The sequence below is a fragment of the Monodelphis domestica genome, chromosome 3, assembly GCF_027887165.1.
Source record: "Monodelphis domestica isolate mMonDom1 chromosome 3, mMonDom1.pri, whole genome shotgun sequence".
Taxonomy (NCBI): Eukaryota; Metazoa; Chordata; class Mammalia; order Didelphimorphia; family Didelphidae; genus Monodelphis; species Monodelphis domestica.
The window spans coordinates 519,314,065-519,334,492 of record NC_077229.1 but is presented as its reverse complement, the minus strand read 5'-3'; the positions used below and the strand labels follow the sequence as shown (position 1 = coordinate 519,334,492).

General features: G+C 37.3%; 2 protein-coding genes and 1 long non-coding RNA gene across 10 annotated transcripts in view; 2 read left to right on the top strand and 1 right to left on the bottom strand.

Annotated features, from left to right (window-relative positions):
• Nucleotides 1-2,643, top strand: part of ZFYVE16 (zinc finger FYVE-type containing 16) — a 75,025-nt gene extending 72,382 nt beyond the window's left edge. For both annotated transcript variants that reach the window (XM_001365026.5, XM_007486285.3), the window contains exon 18: nt 855-2,643. In XM_001365026.5, coding sequence (XP_001365063.1) covers nt 855-1,016 — 162 coding nt within the window. In that variant the 3' untranslated portion in view covers nt 1,017-2,643. The remainder of the gene's footprint in view (nt 1-854) is intronic.
• LOC130458547 (uncharacterized) overlaps nt 1-7,121 on the bottom strand; it is a 39,373-nt gene extending 32,252 nt beyond the window's left edge. The window contains exons 1-2 of one of the 2 annotated variants that reach the window (XR_008917955.1): nt 6,984-7,075; nt 833-4,805 (exon numbers count right to left, since the gene is read on the bottom strand). This is a non-coding gene — a long non-coding RNA (uncharacterized LOC130458547). Of the gene's footprint in view, nt 1-832; nt 4,806-6,983 lie in introns of both variants that reach the window. The other variant, XR_008917954.1, reaches the window with a different exon arrangement.
• Nucleotides 7,122-7,192: 71 nt separating this feature from the next.
• Nucleotides 7,193-20,428, top strand: part of PARP8 (poly(ADP-ribose) polymerase family member 8) — a 454,001-nt gene continuing 440,765 nt past the window's right edge. The window contains exons 1-4 of one of the 6 annotated variants that reach the window (XM_056824928.1): nt 7,571-7,671; nt 7,844-7,920; nt 9,639-9,764; nt 12,681-12,846. In XM_056824928.1, coding sequence (XP_056680906.1) covers nt 9,746-9,764; nt 12,681-12,846 — 185 coding nt within the window. In that variant the 5' untranslated portion in view covers nt 7,571-7,671; nt 7,844-7,920; nt 9,639-9,745. The other 5 variants (XM_056824924.1, XM_056824925.1, XM_056824927.1 and 2 more) reach the window with 5 other exon arrangements.

The following is a 20,428-nucleotide window of genomic DNA, read 5'->3' as shown; positions in this document are numbered from 1 at the left end:
TTTTTTCTTTTAAAAACAAGTGTATTATGGCAGTATCTTAAAGTTTACTTGAAGTCAGTTCAGCAAATAATTTTTCTTTTTCTATTTTATTTACATTAATTTTCTATTTGAGGTTAAAATCTCTTACACTTATTTTGTATGACTTTGTCCTTCCAATCCCCAGTGCTTAGCATATAAATATCATGTGTGTAATATTCACTACATACTTGGTTATTCTTAAAGAACCTCAACTGAAAGTGAACGATTATTTAAAACATTTAAATAATGTAATTTTTAAGACTTTTTTATTTAAGAGAAATTTTAAAGTCTTTTTGTTACATATTCAACATTTTCTTTCACTTAGCCTTTAATCTTGAGAATAGGGGCAAAAGAACCATCTAGTCCTTTTCTTTTTTAAAAGTCTCTGGTGGGGAGGGGGCAGCTAGGTGCCTCAATGGATTGAGAGCCAGGCCTACACACAGGAAGTCCTGGGTTCAAATGTGGTTTCATATACTTCCTATCTGTGTGACCTTATATAAGTGGCTTAACCCCAATTTCCTAGTCCTTATTTCTCTTCTACCTTGGAACTAAGCAACTGGAAATGAGCAACACAATACTGATTCTTACATGGAAGATAAGAGGTTTTTTGTTTTTTTGAGTCTCTACTGGTTCAATAAACTTTAAAATACTTAAATATAAGAATAGGTGATAGTTGCATACTATGGAATACATTATCTACTGCTAAGACATCAGTATACTGAAATTCAATAATATTATTTAGGAATGCTTTATATTTCATTTTCATGATCTCTTAAGTTAATCAGGAATGATTGTTCTTTTACCCATGACTCACATGTAATTTATATATTTTTCAGGTTGAATTTCAGGCAGGATCTGGAGGTCAGCTTCTTCCTCAACATTACTTAAATGATCTTGATAGTGCTCTAATTCCAGTGATCCACGGTGGCACCTCCAACTCTACTGTTTTACCATTGGAGATAGAGTTAATGTTTTTCCTTATAGAAAATCTATTTTAGCAAAAATAACTGTGCTACTATGCATTATAAACTGATTTGTTAGAATTAACATCGGCACCAAAACTGCAATGCTATAGACACTAAAATAGATATGTTTGAGATTAAACGTTTGAGCTTAGCTTTTATGATGAAATTTAATTTTTTAAAAGCCCTAGCACAGTATGGATGAACCGATAAGTTTTAGGTTTCCACCATTTCTGAAACTTTATACTTATTACAGGTACTCAAAAAAAAGGTGAAGACTTCTTTTGTCTTCAAGAAATCTGCAACATATACTGTGCTGGTTTTAATGCTACGCCAAAGTATTGCAATTAGCTGTATTGCTTTATGTTCACAACGGTTTTAATGAAGATTCTTAATGTCTCCTAAGTCAGGAACATCTCTTTTGCATCTGTACAAGTGAGATGCCCCCATTTACAAATCTATATTTCAGTGGCATAGAACTGTTTTCATATCCTAGAGAGTACAAAAGGACTGCTGATTTGTATTATTAGCATCAGCCGTCTCTGTATTTAAACTCTTGAGTATTTGGATAAAGATGAGGATTTTTGCCTTTTTTTTTCTTCTCCAGATTTAGCATATGAGATTTTTCCTGATTAAATACATATATAAATCAAATGATTGTAGGTGCTTTAGGAACTTGTGCTTCTATATTTAAGTGTATTGTTTTTATAGAGAGAAAATGACAAGTATGTGTTTTATAACTGTATCTTTAATAATTTATAAATTGGTGATATTTTTATACTACAATGATTTCTTCTCCCTCTACACTCCTTTACGTATACCAGTTTATTTACAATTTCCTCATGTGATTGACGATAGGCCAGACAGATGACCCTTGAAGTAGTCATTATGTAGCAATAAATGAAGCATTAAAGTAAGGTTTCTTTTCCTCTCTCATTAATTCTTGAAATTCATTTGGCAGCCCTGTTTCCTTTCAGGGAAAACTATTGTGTCAATTTTCATGAACTACTTTAGCATATTTGAAATTCTTTGTATAGTACTTATTTTTGATAATGGGGTATTAACTGAAGTTAAACTCTATTTATGTATTTGCATTACAAACAAAATTTGTGCCTGAATACAAAGGTTCACAGTGAACCCTCATCAGGTTTGACAATTAACTGTTACATAGCTTCCCTCTTTGCTATAAAAGACAAAAAATAGTAGTAAGAAGCAAAGGGTGCATTTCAATTAGTGCTATCAACAGGTTATAGGAACCTAATCATTATTTAGATGCCTTTTTGATTCTCACGTGGAATATTTATATGTTTTTGTATCAAAAACACTCTATGTATAGCTCAAGAAAAATGACACTAATTAGCCCTGTTTTAAGAAAAAAGAAATATATAACCTAACAACTTGAATCACACAGATCAGAATTATAACTCAGGATCCAAAGTCTCAGGATAGAAGAGAATGGGGATATCAGTGAACAAAAGCATCCAATTTCTGTTGAATGTCACCTCTAATTAGCCCAAGATGGCAGTGGAACAGAATATCCACTCTTCGGGAAGTAGCTAATTTTGTAGGTGTAAACATTATTAAATTTGCAGATATTCAGTGAAATGGCAATGTAATGATTTGTGAATGTAATTGTATAAGATAAAAGTAATTTGTTATTAAATTGGATTTGTTCCCTTTTTTTAGTTCATTGTAATTGCACATCAAAATGATTACACTCTCTAATGAATACTTATAATATACTCTGGCTAAGTAAACAAAAGAATGATTGTGTCTTTCTCATCAAGTTCATATTCCTAGTTTGCATTTTCAGACCACATTTGAAGTGTCTTTTGTACACCTTCATACATTTTTCTGAATAATTTTCTGGAAATGTTATTTGGATCACTATTTGTAGTTCTTCAAGATTGTATTTCCATTTTCAGGTGAAGAGGAAGGCCTATTTGGTTTAAACAGCTTCATAATTGTTTTCTGGCCACCCTACTATTATAAAAGTAGTTCTGGGTCTCTAAATTTTGAGAGAAGTGCACAAAGGAAAAAGCCAGAAGACGAGAATTGTGTGAAGTAAAAATCAAGAAATGACTAAACTTTTTTTGAAAGGAAACAGTTTATATATACATAAATAGTTAATAATAACAGGTGAACAGGCTGAAAATTCGACACCATGAATTAAATTTGAATGTTGGACTAGATAAAAATCTTCTTTTTAAAACTAAAATTTGGTACCTGAATTTGATACCAAGTTAAATTTAGTCATTATAGTAGTAACTTATGGAACCTGTTATTTTAACTGCCTGGAATAATAGTTATGCAGAATTGTTTTGCTGAGTAGGAAAAGAAATGAATTTCCAGCAGTTAAATTTGAAGAGTTGTTTTTTTAAGTTGAAGAAATGTTTTTCCTCCTGCACAAGTGTTTTGGTAATTGGAATAAATAAAATACATTAAGCTAGTTTCCAAAATTATTTTTTAAAAACCACATCTACAAACTCTCTCCTTTTATACCAGTCGTTGTTAATGAAAAAAGTTGCCAAATTAGTTTTATTCTTCCAAATTTGTATTTTGTACTTTAACCTAATACCAGTGTTTAATTTTTCCCTTCTTAGTCTTTGAGTTTTTACTTATACTCTCTAAGACTTATTTTTAATAATGTACTTTGCATTCACCTATATATGGTTAGTGCTGTTTTCATGCATACTTCCCAGATTAGGAAAATAATCTTTGCTTTTGATAAAGTAGGGTTTTTTAAACTGCTGGTTCTATCAGAAATGAGGGTATTTATTACCCTAATCATCAATAAATATTTAAAATTTTTTATTTTATTTTGGTCCTTTTATTACCATATAACCTTAGGCAAGTTATTTCTCTGATACTCAGGCTTTCATTCTTGCAAAATAGGGAAGCCCTTTGGGCCAACTGGGTTGTAGGAAATCAAATTAGTTATAACAAATGGAGGTGATTTGAAAGCTATTAATATCTTACAAACAAAAGGTATAGTTGTTTTCTTATGGGGGTTTTCATGTGATGCCAAGGACCTGGATCTTTTTTGTATGACTTCAAGGAAAAGGTGAAAGTAAAATTGAGCCTTTGAGAGAACACAGAGAACAAAAAACTGGAAGCAATCCAAGTGTCCCAAATTTAAAAAAAGTTGTTAGCCCGGGCCACTGGGAGGAAGGTGGTGGTCTTCATTAGTAACAGAAGTTTGGAAGAGGGTTTTGGGGAAAAGATAGGGGTTTAATTTTGGATGTGTTGAGTTTGTTGTCCATAAGACAACAGGTTCAAATATTCATTAGGCAACTGGAGATGCAAGTCTGGAGGTCAGCAAAGAAGAAGTCTGAGAATCATCTGCATAGAGATGGCAGCCGAATCAATGGGAGTGTATATGATTTAAAAGTTGAGGGTATTTAGTTTTAGCTAAAATGAAGATCTGTGTGAAGATCAAATCTGAAAATATGGCAAAGAACTCTCAAAAGTAACAAAGCACTAAGCAGTTGTATTTTAATACTATAAAAAGTGGTGACTTCGGTGTTGCTGGTCTTTATATTCATTTATATCTTCCATCTTCATGAACTGTTATGGTTTTAACTTTTTTTTAAAAAAGTGTCAGCGGGTGGCTAACTTGGCCTCCAGTCTCAATGAACTTACACCGTGCCTTGAAGAACTGATGATGGTGAATGGCAGATAATTCGAGTTGTAAATGTGAAGATTTTCCAAAAACCTGATACACGTGTGTGTAGGCACGTATTCAATGTAGGATTGTAGCACGTGGCCTTGTGAGAATGACTAATCGTGGCCAAGATACCTAACTTCTTTTAGCCTGTTTCGCCTCTGTAGGATAGAGATAATTCACCTCAATAAACATTTATTCAGTTCCAATCATGTACAAAACCCCCAAACTGTGCCAGGTGCTGTGAGGACAAGGAAAAGCCTACAACGTGGGAGCATGAGCATATAGAGGATCGTTGGATGAGGAAGAACATCCTACAATTTTGCAGGAGGCACGGGAAGGATGTTTAATATTCTGAGGCAAAGGTGTAGAGGTAGGGATAGAAAATTGGATCGGCAAACATCTGGCACGAGTTGAGTGATACAAGAACAAAATATGTCCATTGTCAGGTTCCTGTACTGAATTTCCCCCTCCCCCACCATGATGTTCTTGTCACAAACTAAAGAGTTCAGCCCAAGTTCTGCACTGAAAAGTGCTTTCAATGTAAAGATGCACCCTTGAGAGCTAAAACGTTAAAAAGTCAAGGCAAGGGAGCCGTGTGGAGGAACAAATAGTGCCTGTAGTAGCACCGTGTCAAAGTGAATGTGTCCATATTAAACATATTCGAAGGAGTTGGAGAGGGAAGAGAGCAGAGGTGTCACATGAACAATGGAAGGGTAAGAAGAAGATCATTGAAGGAAGGGTGGTCAGGAAAAGGAGCTTCGGCCTGGCCAGTCCACCATGTGAGACGGGGGCGCTGAGTGGCGTCTTGGGATAAGTATGCTGTCTGCCCTGTCTGAGCAAAAGCAATGCTAATTTGTGTATCAATAATGGGCAAAGTGCTGGGAAGTGAGGGAGATCCGCCTTGCCTGAGGTGAAAGCAAGGGGTCCGCAGAGTCCTGGGTCAGGCTGCTTTTAAAGGAAGGACTCCCCTTCAGCCTGCGTGGCTCTGCACTAGTCTTGACTCCTATATGGGCGAAATGACAGGACCTGGTACGATGTTCGGGGAAACTGAAGTACCTCTATCAGTGTATTTATGGAGCCCTTCCTAAGTGCCAGATGCCACACAAACACTAAGCGAATACTGTTAGAATGCAGATATAAGGCAGTATTTGGACACAGGCCCTTGCTTATAATGGATATCTAGTCCAATGACTTGCCAGTATTTCGTCCTGATAAGTTAAAAAAATGAGGCTCTGGAGTTCTAGTGGAAGCTCTGCATCAAACCAAAGCAACAGTGAACTGTCCAAAATTAACGCTCATCATCTACTCCGCCCTGTTACTGTGGAGAGCACTGCGGTGCCCACCCCCTGGGCCCACAAGCTAAGCTTCATTCCCCACAAGCCTCTCTGCTTCTACACGTAGCCAGCCTCTTGCCATGACCTGTGGAGTCTGCCTTTAAGATCTCTTATGGGCTCCTTTCTCTGACGCTGGCACCGCCTGGTACCGGACCGGACCCCCTTCCATGTCCGATCCTTCATGACCTGGTGAAGATACTGGAGTGGTTTGCCCTTTCCTTCTCCAGCTCATCTTCCAGATGAGGAAAGGAGGCAAACAGGGTGAAGTGACTCGTGTCTGAAACTGGGTTTGAACTCAGAAAGATGAGACTTCCTGACTCATCTGGCACTTTATCCACTGCCCACATCCGGACTATTGAAGTAATCTGTGGATTGCTTTCTCTGTCGCGGCTCTCCCCTCTAGTCCTTCCTCCACTTGGCTCCCAAAATTATCTTAAGTGTGTTACCACAAAAATGTTCTATTCAACAAAAACTCAGTGACGTGTTAGCCCCAGGATCAGATGTCTTTTAAAGCCACCCACACCTGGCCTTTCTCTTTCCAGTATTTTTACCCTTTGCCTCCCTTTCCACATAACTACCATTCAGGCACTGGCCTCCTGGCTAGTCCCATAGACTTCCACCTGCAGGTGTTTTTCTTGGCAGTCCCCTAGGTCTGGGATGCTCCCCTCCGCTGCCTCCAGCTTCAAGTTCCCAAAGTCCCACCCATGAGAAGCCTCTCTCCCCCCCAGTGAGTTATCTTCAATTTACTCCTCGTACATCTTGTTTGTATGCAGTCTGTTGTAATGGAAGCTCCAAGGGCGGGCACTACGTTTTATCTCGTGGTATCCTACGCGCTTGGGTGCTTGGTGACATCTTTAAAAGGGATGAGAAATAACGTGTATCGAACCGCGGTCATGGACTGGGATGGGCCCTTAAGAGTGTGGCCAAGGGAAGTTCAACTTACGCTTTATGAACTTCAACTTTCTCACCTATCAAAGACAAAGTAATATGTGCACAACCTACCTCGCGGGGTTGTGAGGAAACAGCCATGTTTTTATCTTTATCCCGTCCTCAATTTTCCTAACTTGCAGTCGGTTCTCTCCGACCCCTTCCCCACCTCTTAAGAGCAAATACCGACTCCCAGACCCATTTCCGGTTTCGGTTAAGGAAGCGTTCTCGGGAGGAGGAGCCAGGGCAGGCGTGCGGAATACGTAATGCAATAATCCCGGCCGGCCTCATTTTCAAACGAAGAGCATTCCGCTTCTGCCCCTCCTGGCCAACCGAGGGAGCGTTCATTATCTTTCTGCGCCTGCGCGAGCTGAGCCATATTTCGTCACCATGGCAACAGTTGTTGGGACTTCGGGTAAGCGTAGCTTGCTTTTTAGTCCCTTTGCTTGGGCTAGGGGGTCTCAGGACTCCGAGATTGGGGCTTCTTGGCAACTCGTGAGATTGGTGGAAAGGTGGAGGCCATCTGGTTCCGCTTTCGCCCCCTCACGCCTTGCCAAGCCAAGAACACACCCACAGGGCCTACCACTTCCCCCTACCTCGAATCTTGAGGAATCTCGCGAGACTTTTTGCCTCCGACCTTGACTAAAGAGCTTTCTCGCAGCTAGGGGGAGATGGTCTGGGGGAGGCTGGAACTTTACCGGCTGAGATGAGGGTTAGGATGAAGGAACGTTCCCTGGGAAGTCGTCAGGAAGTTTCCAGAAGTGTAACTCTTGTCTATTTTTGTCTTTCTAAAGTGAGGAGACAGATACTAATTTACCTCCCAAACCTCTCCTCAGATCAATTAGTCACGAATTTATTAAGCGCATCCTATGTCTGGCCTCCTGCCAAGTGCTGGCGATACAAACAAAATGAATGAAACCGTTTTTGTTCTCTAGGAACTTGGGCTGTAAGGAAGGAATAAGACTATATCCGTGTATGCGCACATCATCTCTTCATAGCTAAGTCCGTATAGGTTAGGTATATATCATTTATATACTAGTTAAGCATTTATAGTCAAAGCGCTGTGGGGGCTTCAGACTGGGGAAGTGTGCAAGTGTGTGACCCTGGACATGTCACTTAACCCCGTTTGCCTCAGTTTCCTAATTTGTAAAATGTAATGGAGAAGAAAATGGCAAACCACTTAAAGTATCTTTGCTTAGAAATAAACAAACTAAATAGGATCACAAAGAGTCAGGCATGACTAAAATGATTAAACCATATCATAAATACAGAATTGGTATCGATGTTAGAGGTCATCTAGAGTAATTTTACCGGTGAGGACACTAAGATCCCAAACAAGTGATTTGCAGAGTTGAGCATTTTCCAAATTCACCACTCTGGCCCTTCTAAATGGCCTCTCTTCAGCTATTAACTAAGATAAAAGATTCCTTGAGGAATTTCCTTTGACTCATCCCTTTCCCTAACTGGCCCCTTCTCAGTCCAGTAATATGTTGTCAATGCTCCAGAAGTTATTTTTGTTTGTCTCCTTTCATATTGCTACTGTTATCCTTCATTAACTGTACTATTGAATAATTTTCTTATTTAATTGGTTCTTCTCCCTCCAAACTCTTCCCTATTCCAGTTTTTCCTTTGTGCAGCTGTTAAAATATTTCCAAAGTGTAAAACTTTTGAGTTCTGATTTGGAACTAGAGTACCGTGGTTCCGCTTCCAGCTTTGCAAACTGTTTTCTCTGTTAACTTGGGGAAATTACTGAACCAATCTAGCCTCCATTTCTTCTATAAAATGGTTGCTCTAGATTAAGGTCTTTAAGATCTCTCTAAGCTTTAATATGACCGTATAAATTTCTTTTGTTAAAAAATGACCCTGGATGTGTCACTTAATCCTTTTTTCCCCATCCTTTATTCATTTATCTAAGAGTTGTTACTAGGACAGAAAGCCAAAAAAAAAAAATTACATCCATCCTCAGATATCCTTAGCTACTCCTGGAGTAGTCATTTCTCACAATTCAGATTTATAGTAGAAAAAGCAGTACTTTATAAGGAAAGTGACTGACTACTGGTTCTTCCCGTTCAGTTTTATTATCATACCCCATCAACACATTCTCTTTTGTTTACTGCTTTTCACTTTTTTCTATTTATTATTAAAACTCTTATGGTGGCAGCCAGGTAGAAAAGTGGATAGAGTGTTAGGCCTAGGTTCAAATCTGGCCTCAGACACTTCCTAGCCATGTGACCCTGGGCAAATCACTTAATCCTCAGCACTTACCCTTCTTCTGTCTTAAAGTTGAAGAAGGTAAGGTTTTAAAAAACAAACTTTTTTTATGTTCCCATTGATCATTTTCATTTAAAAATATTCCCAGCATCATTTTCTTTTCTTTCTTTTTATTTGTTTGTTTGACCTTTCTCCCACTTAATTGCCTTTTATTTTCCTCAATATATCTTTTTGTTTAAGACCAAAAAGAAAGGAGATTTATGATTAGGAACAATAGCTTACTTTTTTAGCCCCTTTTGGTTTAGAGAGACTGCTTCCTTAAATCCAGCCTTGTAAGGTGAGTAGTGTAAGTATGAGGAATTTGAGGGTCAGAGAAGTTAAATGACCATCAATCAACCAGACTATCTAGACAGTAAATAAATGCCAGAACCAGACCCAAACCCAATTTCTCTAATTCTGAATTTTGTGCTTGGACCTCCTTATCTTCAATTCACTTAAATTTGAATATTTTTATTTTAGGATTTTGGAGTGAGGACATATTTGAATATTTCCTTAAAAATAACCAGATTAAATCAGAAGATGGAGCTGAAATCATCTGGTATCATGCAGCTAATCATAAGTCACAGATGAAAGAAGCACTAAAAAGTAAGCACATATTTGAGTTTTAAATTCTAATCTGTTAAAAAAAAATCTGTTTTTAAAGTGATAGAATGATGCAAGAAACAACAGCATAAGATTATATTCTAAGTAACAAATTTCAGAAAATTCTTTTTGAATTTCATTTTTTGTTTGTAAAATAAACCTTATCACAAAGGAATTGTCTATTTTTTAATCACTCCAGTGGAAGGTGATAAGCCTCCCTTTTAAGCTTCAGTACCACTTTGTAACATTTATATGACATTTTCCTTGTTTTGCCGTGTTTTGTTGCCATTTTCTTTCTTCTAGTCCTGTTAGATTGCAAGCTTTATGAGGTCAGACACTGCCTTTATACTTCTTACAGTACCTATCCCAGTGCCTTTACTTAAGACTTAATATTGCTTAAAAAACAACATCAAATGAAAGAATCAATGAGTTGTTTGAACAGTTACCACCTCTCATAGAGGCATTTCTTGGGCAATATTTTTTTCTATGCAAGAACTAAAATGCACCCATCTAGCTGTGACTACATTCCACATTAAGCCACAAAGTAACTGGTAGTCATCATTCCTTTCTTCTTCACCACCAAACCTTCATTGTGCACAATATACACTTAATATTTCATATTTTAGTTATCATTGCCAGTTTATTGATTGATAAAATAATAAACATGTGTATCAGGCTGATTTAGTTATAAGATAATACTTGTCCAAAGGATTCACTAATAAAAGAGTCACTCATAATGATCTCAGTTGGTCAGGGAGTCACACCTTTTTTGTACTTCAAAACAGTTTGAAATCAGTTAAATGTCTGTAACATTTTAGTATTCCATCATCTTAAGACTATCTTAAAATTAATACAATTCATATAATCATTCAGTTCTTCTTTTTACTGTTTACTTTCCCCCTCTATATTATTTTAATTGCCTCAGATTTAATAGTTTTTAAAATATAAAATTTTTTAAGCATGAATTTTGACTATGTGAAAAAACACAATTAAATTTTCTGTTGTACTGAAATAATATAGAGCTATAAAGGCATTAGAAGATTCTGTGCTTTCTTTCTGGTTCCAAGTAAGAGTATACCATTGCTATAGAAGGAACTTCCATTTTGTTAACATTCAAAATAACATGGGAATTATATAATTAAGAAATAACTGTATGAGAAACAAAAATTTGTTAAAAAACCTGGATGCCTATCTATAGCTAGATGTTTGGAAACATCTGGATGATATACTATTTTTTTTTTGTCATAATGCTTGTCCTTGTGGAGGCAGACTCCTTAATCAGACTCTGGAAATAGTATTTCTCTTAAATCACCACCCATGTTGGATCTTCCTCGTTTCATATCCCTCAGACGCCTTCCTCCACTAACTCCTCCTTCACCTCTATTTCTCCGGAAGAGGTGGACCTTTTCCGTGCGAAGGCAAATTCCTTGAAATGCATCCGTGATCCCATCGCACTCGGTCATTTTCAGCAAATTGCTCCTCTCTGTCATCCCCATTCCTTCTCCAATCCTTGGTCTCTCTCTGAATACTGACCGGTACCTTATCCATTGCCCACAAATAAACTTATGCATGTTGCATCCTTTAAAAGCTCTTACATCATTCTACAATCCCTTCTGCATTCCGATATCTTTCCTCTCCTTCTTGACTCTTGGCAAAGTCATCTATTTTGCTTAAATTTTTTTTAAAATTAATGATTCAGTGATCATTTTTTACAATAGTTTTCTGACATGTTAGGATTCAGATTTCTCCTCCCTCTCTTCCCCTGCTCCCTCAGACAGTATGTAGTCTGATAAATATTATGTCAGGACTTTCATGCAGTACAGATTTCCATAATAAAGTGAAAGATGGCGGGCCTTGATCTGCCCCGACTCTAACAGTTCCGTTTTTAGCTCGGGATGGTTTTCATCATGAGTCCCTTGTGGTTACCTTGGAGACTTGCTTAGCGGATGATGGGTCAGTCCTTCACAGTTGGTCCTTATATCCTATTTCTGTGACTGCGCACGTTGTTCTTCTGGCTCTGCTCACTTCACTTGGCAGCAGTTCATACGTCTTTCCAGGTTTTTCCGAACTCATCCTGATTGCCATTCCTTATGGAGCAGGAAGTATTCCATTGCAGCTGTATCCCCCAACTTGTTCATCCATCCCCCAAGGGGTGGACAAGCCCGCAGCTTCCGGTTCTTTGCCACCAAAAAGGAGCTGCTCAAAATGGTTTTGGACAGGTAGGTCACGTTCCCTCATGTTGCTGGAGCCTAGTTTTAGGACGCTTGGGCATCGCTCTATATCGTTCTCCAGAGTGGCGTATCAATTCACAACTCTACCAAAGCGTATTGGTCCCGATTTCCCCACGTTCCAGCAGTTGTCACTTTCCTTTTTGGTCATGTCAAGCAAGCTGATAGGTGGGAGGAAGTATCTCAGAGGGGTTTAATTTGCATTTCTCAAACCAATAAGAGATTTGGAACATTTTTTCTTATGACTGTGGATAGTTTTAATTTCTTCCTCTGAGAACGATCTGTTCATATCTTTTCACCATTTTTCAGTGTGGAGAATGTTGTGTTTTCTTGCAAATTTGACTCAGTTTTTTATATATTTGAGAAATGAGGCTTTTATCGGAGACACTTGCTATACATTTTTCCAAATTAGCTATACTTTCTCTTCTTCCATTTCATCGCTTACTTAATTCTAAGCCTTCTGCAACCTGGTTTCTCATCTTATCATTTATCAGAGACTATATAGAGACTTATAGTGATCTGATAATTGCCAAATTTAATAACCTTTTTTCAACTCTCAAACTTCTCAACCTATCTATAGCCTTTGACATTGTCAATCACTCTCTTCTAGCCACTCCCTTTTCTTTGATTTTCATGATAATGTTTGCTCTTGGTTCTTTTAAAAAACTTTTCTTTGTGCTTGTTTTAATAGGTAGTGCTCACATGATAGAGGCAGATGTTCTTCTTCCCTATGACGAATCAGAACAAGGTCAGCCAATCATGGCTCATCCTCCTGAAATGACCAGTGATAATACTCTCCGGGAGTGGCTTAGCGAAGTTTTGAAAACCAATAAAGGCATTAAACTTGATTTTAAAAGGTATGTTAGAAAAATACCATAAATGTCTTATTTTCCTTCCTAATAGAACAGGAATTCACTTTGAATCGAGTTGAATTTTTAAAATTTCTTCCTTTAAAAGCTGCTTGTTTATATCTTTTGACCATTTACTAATTTTGGAGAATGACTTATATTTTTATAAATTTGACAAAGTATTCTATATATCTGAGCTATGAGGCCTTTATCCTGGAAATTGTCCATAAAAATCTCCCTCCCCTCTGATTTGCTGCTTTCCTTCTAATCTTGGATACATTAGTTTTATTTGTACAACCCCTTTTTAATTTAATATATCAAAATTATCCATTTATATTTCACAATGCTCTCTATTGTTAATTCATAAATTCTTTTCCTATCTTTAAATCTAATAGGTATTATGTTCCATGCTCGTCTAATTTACTTATGAAAGTTCCTTTTATGTCTAAATCATGTATCCATTTTTCAGCCTATCTTGGTAAATGGTCCACACCTAGTTTCTGTCAGATGGCTTTCCATTTTTCTCAACAATTTTTACCAAAAAGTGAATTCTTATCCCCAAAACTTAAATCTTTCAATTTATCAAACATAAGGTTATCATAGTCATTTACTGCTGTTTATTGTATTTCTACTCTATTCTATTCACCATTCTATTTCTTAGCCAGTACCATATAGTGTTTTTTTTTTAAACCCTTACCTTCTGCTTTAGAATCAACACTGTATTGGTTCTAAGGCAGAAGAGTGGCAAGGATTAGGCAGTGGGAGTTAAGTGACTTGCCCAGGGTCACACAGCTTGGAGATGTCTGAGGCCAAATTTGAACCCAGGACCTCCCATCTCTGGGCCTGCCTCTCAATCCACTGAGCCACCCAGCTGCCTACAACCATATAGTTTTGATAGTTACCACCTTATAATACAGCTTAAGAACTGGTCCTGCTAGATCTCCCTCATTTAAAAAAAAATTAATTCCTTTGGCATTTTTGACTTTTCAGTCTTCCAAATGAATTTTTTTTTCCTAGCTGGATAAAATAACTTTTTGGTAATTTAAGTGGAATGACATTGAATAAATAGACTAGTTTGGCTTGAATTGTCATTTTTATTATATTGATTGGGTCCACCCATGAACAATGAATATTTCTTCAGTTATTTAAATCTAATTTTATTCATTTAAAAATTATTTTATAATTATGTTCGTATAGTCCCTGAGTTTGTCTTGGCAAGTATACTCTCAGGTATTTTATATTTATTGTCTTTAGTTATTTTATTTTTATTTTTTTAATTTTATTTTTATTTGGTCATTCCCAAACATTATTCATTGGAAACAAAGATCATTTTCTTTTCTTCCCTCCCCCCTCCCACCACCTCTCCCACAGCCCACGCACAATTTTACTGGGTATCACATGTGTTCTTGACTCGAACCCATTTCCATGTTGTTGGTATTTGCATTAGAGTGTTCGTTTAGAGTCTCTCCTCAGTCATATCCTCTCAACCCCTGTAGTCAGGCAGTTGCTTTTCATCGGTGTTTTTACTCCCACAGTTTATCCTCTGCTTGTGGATAGTATTTTTTAGATCCCTGCAGATTGTTCAGGGACATTGCATTGCCACTAATGGAGAAGTCCATCACCTTCGATTGTACCACAATGTATCAGTCTCTGTGTACAATGTTTTCCTGGTTCTGCTCCTGTCACTCTGCATCACTTCCTGGAGGTTGTTCCAGTTCACATGGAATTCCTCCACTTTATTATTGCTTTGAGCACAATAGTATTCCACCACCAACAGATACCACAATGTGTTCAGCCATTCCCCAATCAAAGGGCATCCCCTCATTTTCCAATTTTTGGCCACCACAAAGAGCACAGCTATGAATGTTCTTGTACAAGTCTTTTTCCTTATTATCTCTTTGGGGTATAAACCCAGCAGTGCTATGGCTGGGTCAAAAGGCAGACAATCTTTTATAGTTCCAAATTGTCCTCCAGAATGGCTGGATCAATTCACAACTCCACCAGCAATGAATTAATGTCCCAATTTTGCCACACCCCCTCCAGCATTCAATACTTTGCTTTGCTGTCATGTTGGCCAATCTGCTAGGTGTGAGGTGATACCTCAGAGTTGTTTTGATTTGCATTTCTCTGATTATAAGAGCTTTAGAACACTTCTTCATGTGCTTGTTAATAGTTTTGATTTCTTCAGTTGAGAACTGCCTGTTCATGTCCCTTGCCCATTTATCAATTGGAGAATGGCTTGATTTTTTGTACAATTGATTTAGCTCTTTATAAATTTGAGTAACTAGACCTTTGTCAGAGGTTTCTATGAAGATTGTTTCCCACTTTGTTGCTTCCCTTCTGATTTTAGTTACATTGGTTTTGTTTGTACAAAACCTTTTTAATTTGATGTAGTCAAAATTGTTTATTTTACATTTTGTGATTCTTTCTATGTCTTGCTTGGTTTTAAAATCTTTCCCTTCCCAAAGGTCTGACATGTATACTATTCTGTGTTTACCTAATTTGCTTATAGTTTCCTTCTTTATGTTCAAGCCATTCACCCATTCTGAGTTTATCTTGGTGTAGGGTGTGAGGTGTTGATCCAAACCTAATCTCTCACACACTGTCTTCCAATTTTCCCAGCAGTTTTTATCAAATAATGGATTTTTTACCAAAAGCTGGGGTCTTTGGGTTTGTCATAAACTGTTTTGCTAAGATCATTTACGCCAAGTCTATTCCACTGATCCTCCTTTCTGTCTCTTAGCCAGTACCAAATTGTTTTGATAACGACTGCTTTGTAATATAGTTTGAGATCTGGGACTGCAAGGCCTCCTTCCTTTGCATTTTTTTTCATGATTTCTTTAGTTATTTTAAATGAACTATATCTTATTTTTTTTTGCAGGACTTTGCTAGTTACATATATAGAAATGCTGATGATTTATGTGGATTTCTTTTATATCTTGCTACTCTGCTAAAATTGTAATTGTTTCAACTAGTTTTTTAGTTGAATATCTAAGATTTTCCAAATATTCCAACTTTATCTGCAAAAAGAAATAGTTTTGCTACTTTACTGTCCATTCTGATTCCTTCAATTTCTTTTTCTTATTGCTATTCCTACCATTTCTAGGACATTAAACAATATTGGTGATAATGTGCATCCTTGTTTCACTCCTGATCTTTTTTTGGAAGACTTCTAGTTTATTCCCATTAACAGATAATGTTTGCAGATGATTTTAGATAGATACTACTTATCCTTTTAAGGAAAGCTCCATTCATTCCATTGCTTTCTAGTGTTTTTATTAGGAATGATTGCTGTATTTTGTCAAATCCTTTTTCTGCATTTATTGAGATAATCATATGATTTTTGTTATTTTTCTTATTGATATGGTCAGTTATGCTAATAATTTTTCTGATATTGAATCAGCCCTGTATTCCTGGTAAAAATCCCATAGTGTTATGATCTTCGTCATATATTGCTGTAATCATCTTATTATTATTTTATTTAAAAATTTTCCATCAATATTCATTAGGGATATTGGGCTATAGTTTTCTTTCTCTGTTTTCCCTCTTCCTGGTTTAGGTATCAGCACCATATTTTTGTTATAAAAGGAATTCTGTAGGACTCTTTCTTTGCCTGTTTTCCCAGATAGTTTATATAGTACTGGAATTAATTGTTCTTTAAATGTTTGGTAGAATTCACTTGTGAACTGATATTCTGGTGATAATTTTCTTAGGGATCTCATTGATGGGTTGTTCAATTTCTTTTTCAGAGATAAATGTATTTAAATATTCCGTGTCTTCTTCTGTTAATCTAGGCAATTTATATTTTTGTAAATATTCATTTGTTTCACTTATATTGTCAGATTTATTGTCATATAATTGTGTAAATTAGCCTCTAATAATTGCTTTAATTATATCTTTTATGATATATTCATTTTTCCTTTTCATTCTTTTTCATTTTTGATACTGGTAATTTGGTTTTCTTTTTTAAAAAATCAAATAAACCATGTCATTTTTTTTTCATAAAGCTAGGTCCTAGTTTTACTTATCATTTGTAATAATTAAAATTATGAGGCCAATAGTAGCTTAATAACTTTATTAAATCAAAGTAATAGTAGTAGTAAAGAGAGGGAAAGGTAGGAAAGAGATAGAGAGATGCTTAGCTTTATAATCTATTGGCCACCATGATGAGCCTTTAGCTAAACTCTGACAAGGGTTCCTTTGGCTCTCCATGCTCCAGCTAGAACACCCAGACTGGCTTCTGATCTGACCTTATAAGCTCTTTTCTCCACCCACTGGCTCTCATATGTCACATCTCAGGAACCAGCCATAGCTTCTTCATTTGCCTGGGCCATCCAGAGGGGCAGAGTCTGTGACATCAGTTTCCTGCCTCACTGGTTCCTTGGATCTTTAACTTCTTTCTCTGAGGGCTTATCTATACCTGAATGTACTCAGTAGTCTTTGATCTCCAGGTCACTGAGAGATGACGTTAAAAAAGGCGACACATGGGACACTAATGCATTGCTGGTGGAGTTGTGAACTGATCCAACCATTCTGGAGGGCAATTTGGAACTATGCCCAAAGGGAGCTAAAGACTGTCTGCCCTTTGATCCAGCCATGGCACTGCTGGGTTTGTACCCCAAAGAGATGATAAGGAAAAGGATTTGTACAAGAACATTCATAGCTGTGCTCTTTGTGGTGGCCAAAAATTGGAAAATGAGGGGATGCCCTTCAATTGGGGAATGGCTGAACAAACTGTGGTATGTGTTGGTGATGGAATACTGTTGTGCTCAAAGGAATAATGAACTGGAGGAATTCCATGTGAACTGGAACAACCTCCAGGAAGTGATGCAGAGTGAGAGGAGCAGAACCAGGAGAACATTGTACACAGGGACTGATACACTGTAGCACAATTGAATGTAATTTACTTCTCCATTAGTGGCAATGCAGTGACCCTGAACAACTTGGAGGGATCTACGAGAAAAAAATACTCTCCAGAGGAAAAACCGAAGAAAAACAACTGCTTGAATACATGGGTCGAAGGGATATGGCTGGGGATGTAGACTCTAAATGAACATCCTAATGCAAACAACAACATGGAAATAGGTTTTGATCAAGAACACAAGTAATACCCAGTGGAATTGCGCGTTGGCTATGGGAAGGGCGGGGGGAGGGGAGGGAGGAATAGAATATGATTTTTGTAATCAAGGAATAATGTTTGAAATTGACCAAAGGGAAAAAAAAAGCTTAGGCAAGGCCAAAAAAAAATAATAGTAATAATAAAATAAGGTGACATAATGGAGAGAGAAATTTGCTTCTAACACAGTTCAATGGTTTTCTTACTTTCACTTATATTAATTTCCTTTGATTTTCAGGAGTTCCAATTTGGAGTTTAATTGGGGATTTAAAATTTGTGCTTTTTCATTTTTTTTGTTGTTGTTGCATGCCCAATTCATTGATCTGCTGTTTCCCCTTTTTATTGTTTTAAGCATTTAACATTATGTTTTCCCCTAAGTATTGCTTTGACAGAATCCTATAAATTTTGGAATGTTGTCTTTTTGTTTTTATTCTCTTCAGGGAAATTATTGATTGTTTCTGTGATTTCTTCTTTGACACTCTTTAGGATTAGTTTCCAATTAACTTTTGATTACATGTAGAAATAATTTTTGCCAATTGTTGTCTGACATTTTATAATTCAGATTCTTTTCCTCCCTCTCTCCTTCACCCCCCTGAGGTGATAAGTAGTCTGATATAGGTTATACCAGTGCTATCATGCAATACATATTTCTGGATCCTTCATGTGTGAAGTAAGCCATATATCACATATGTGATAAAAAACTCATGAAGGAAATAAAATGAAAAGTGGCATGCTTTGATTCACAATCAAACTCCATTGTTTCCTTTGTTGGCTATGGGCTTGTCCATGAGTAATTAATTATTAGGTCTGATTTTATTTGTGTAAAAATTATTTTGCATTGGTAAGTAGACTATAGTCATTTTATAGTGTCCATTTATTATTTTAAATTGATTTCCTTTTGCAACCTCCCGGCCTGCAAGAGGCTGCAATGGGGGGGAGAAGAATTTGAGAGGACAGAGATAGAGAAGAGATTTTTTACCCGCGAAGGGCGTGAACGGGCCGACTTTAGAGATGTGAGTAACCGAGTCAGTAGGCGAATATTATTTGTATGAGCCACAGCTAAGCTCCGACCACTGGGTGTGAATATTCAGGCTGAAACCACCCAATGATCCTCTTTTAACACCGTACCGGTCAGAGGATAGAGCTAGTGCAGATGGAAAGGAGACTAGGAACTACAAGAGGTAGATAATGCTAGATAGCATTAGGAGAAAGAGAGGAAGTAAGGCAGGCCTGGACTAATGACCAGGCCTTAGTAAGGCAGGCCTGGTCTGAGGACCAGGCCCTAGTAAGAAAGATAGAGAAGAGGGACAGGGGAGAAGTTGCTACTTGCCAGACCCGGGAATCCTGAACCAGTGGGCGGAGCTTAGAGGAGCTGGTTTATTTATAGTCATGCCAGCTCAATACATATTGAACAGTTATATGATACCTCAATACATATGGATGAGTTATCTGGGGTACCCCTATTGGATAATACAACCTGTGACAAGGTGAAGGTGGGGTTTTACTCCTCAGGTGAGTGGGACACAGGAAAGCAAGGTTTCGCGCCTAAACTTCAGCCATGCTGGCAATAAAGTTCATTGCCATGCACATAATGGCCATGTGCTCACTCACATTCCTTGCTTCCCCACAACGTCTAGGGCTGGGCTGCTACATCTCCCCCTTTTTGTTTGACACACAAATGAATAGAGTAATATCAAAATGTAACTCAACACACGCTAAATATAAACACACTGGTGCACAATCATAACAATTCACAGTGAGAAAATCAAACCCGATTATAAAACTCAAATATAAAAATCAAGTGTGAACCTTTTTTCTATCTATGTGCTTAACAAAATAATTATATAAAATATAAAATGTCAAAGAGAAAAATAATTTCCATAACACTGATCCTGGTTTCATGAGGTAGAAGTTCTCCGTCTGACAAGATAGGTGCTTCAGTTAACTACGTCACTCTTCACCAGTCAGAACCATGAGAAGCTGTCAGATCTCATCATGATTAGCAAAACTGACCTCCTCTGGACCTGAAGGATAAATGCTTTCCTTCTCTTGAACTGATTCTGCATCTTTGGGATCTATTCGCTCTCACTGCCAGATGCCTGCCACCTAAGAAACTGGTTGGAAGGACGATGCCAGGACCTCCAGTGACTGAGGGCGTCAGTGCACTATGTCTCTGCATTCCCCAACCTCAAGCATCCATTTCACATGGAAAATGCATCACCGTGGCTTAGGCTGTCTGGTATTCATCATGATTCCCGTTGCATGCAACCAGACATCACTCTCCAGAATGGTCAACTGAAAATTAACAATTTCTGTCATGTTCTCATGCTTACTGACCGTAAGGTGACTGTAATTCTAGAAATCTTGGCACCTTCATAATTCTGGATCAGAGCATTAACAGTACCTTCTTTATACTCAAAGTTCTGTCCTTAATAGTGCAAAAGAAAAAATCAAGGTTGATCAATCAAGAGTGAC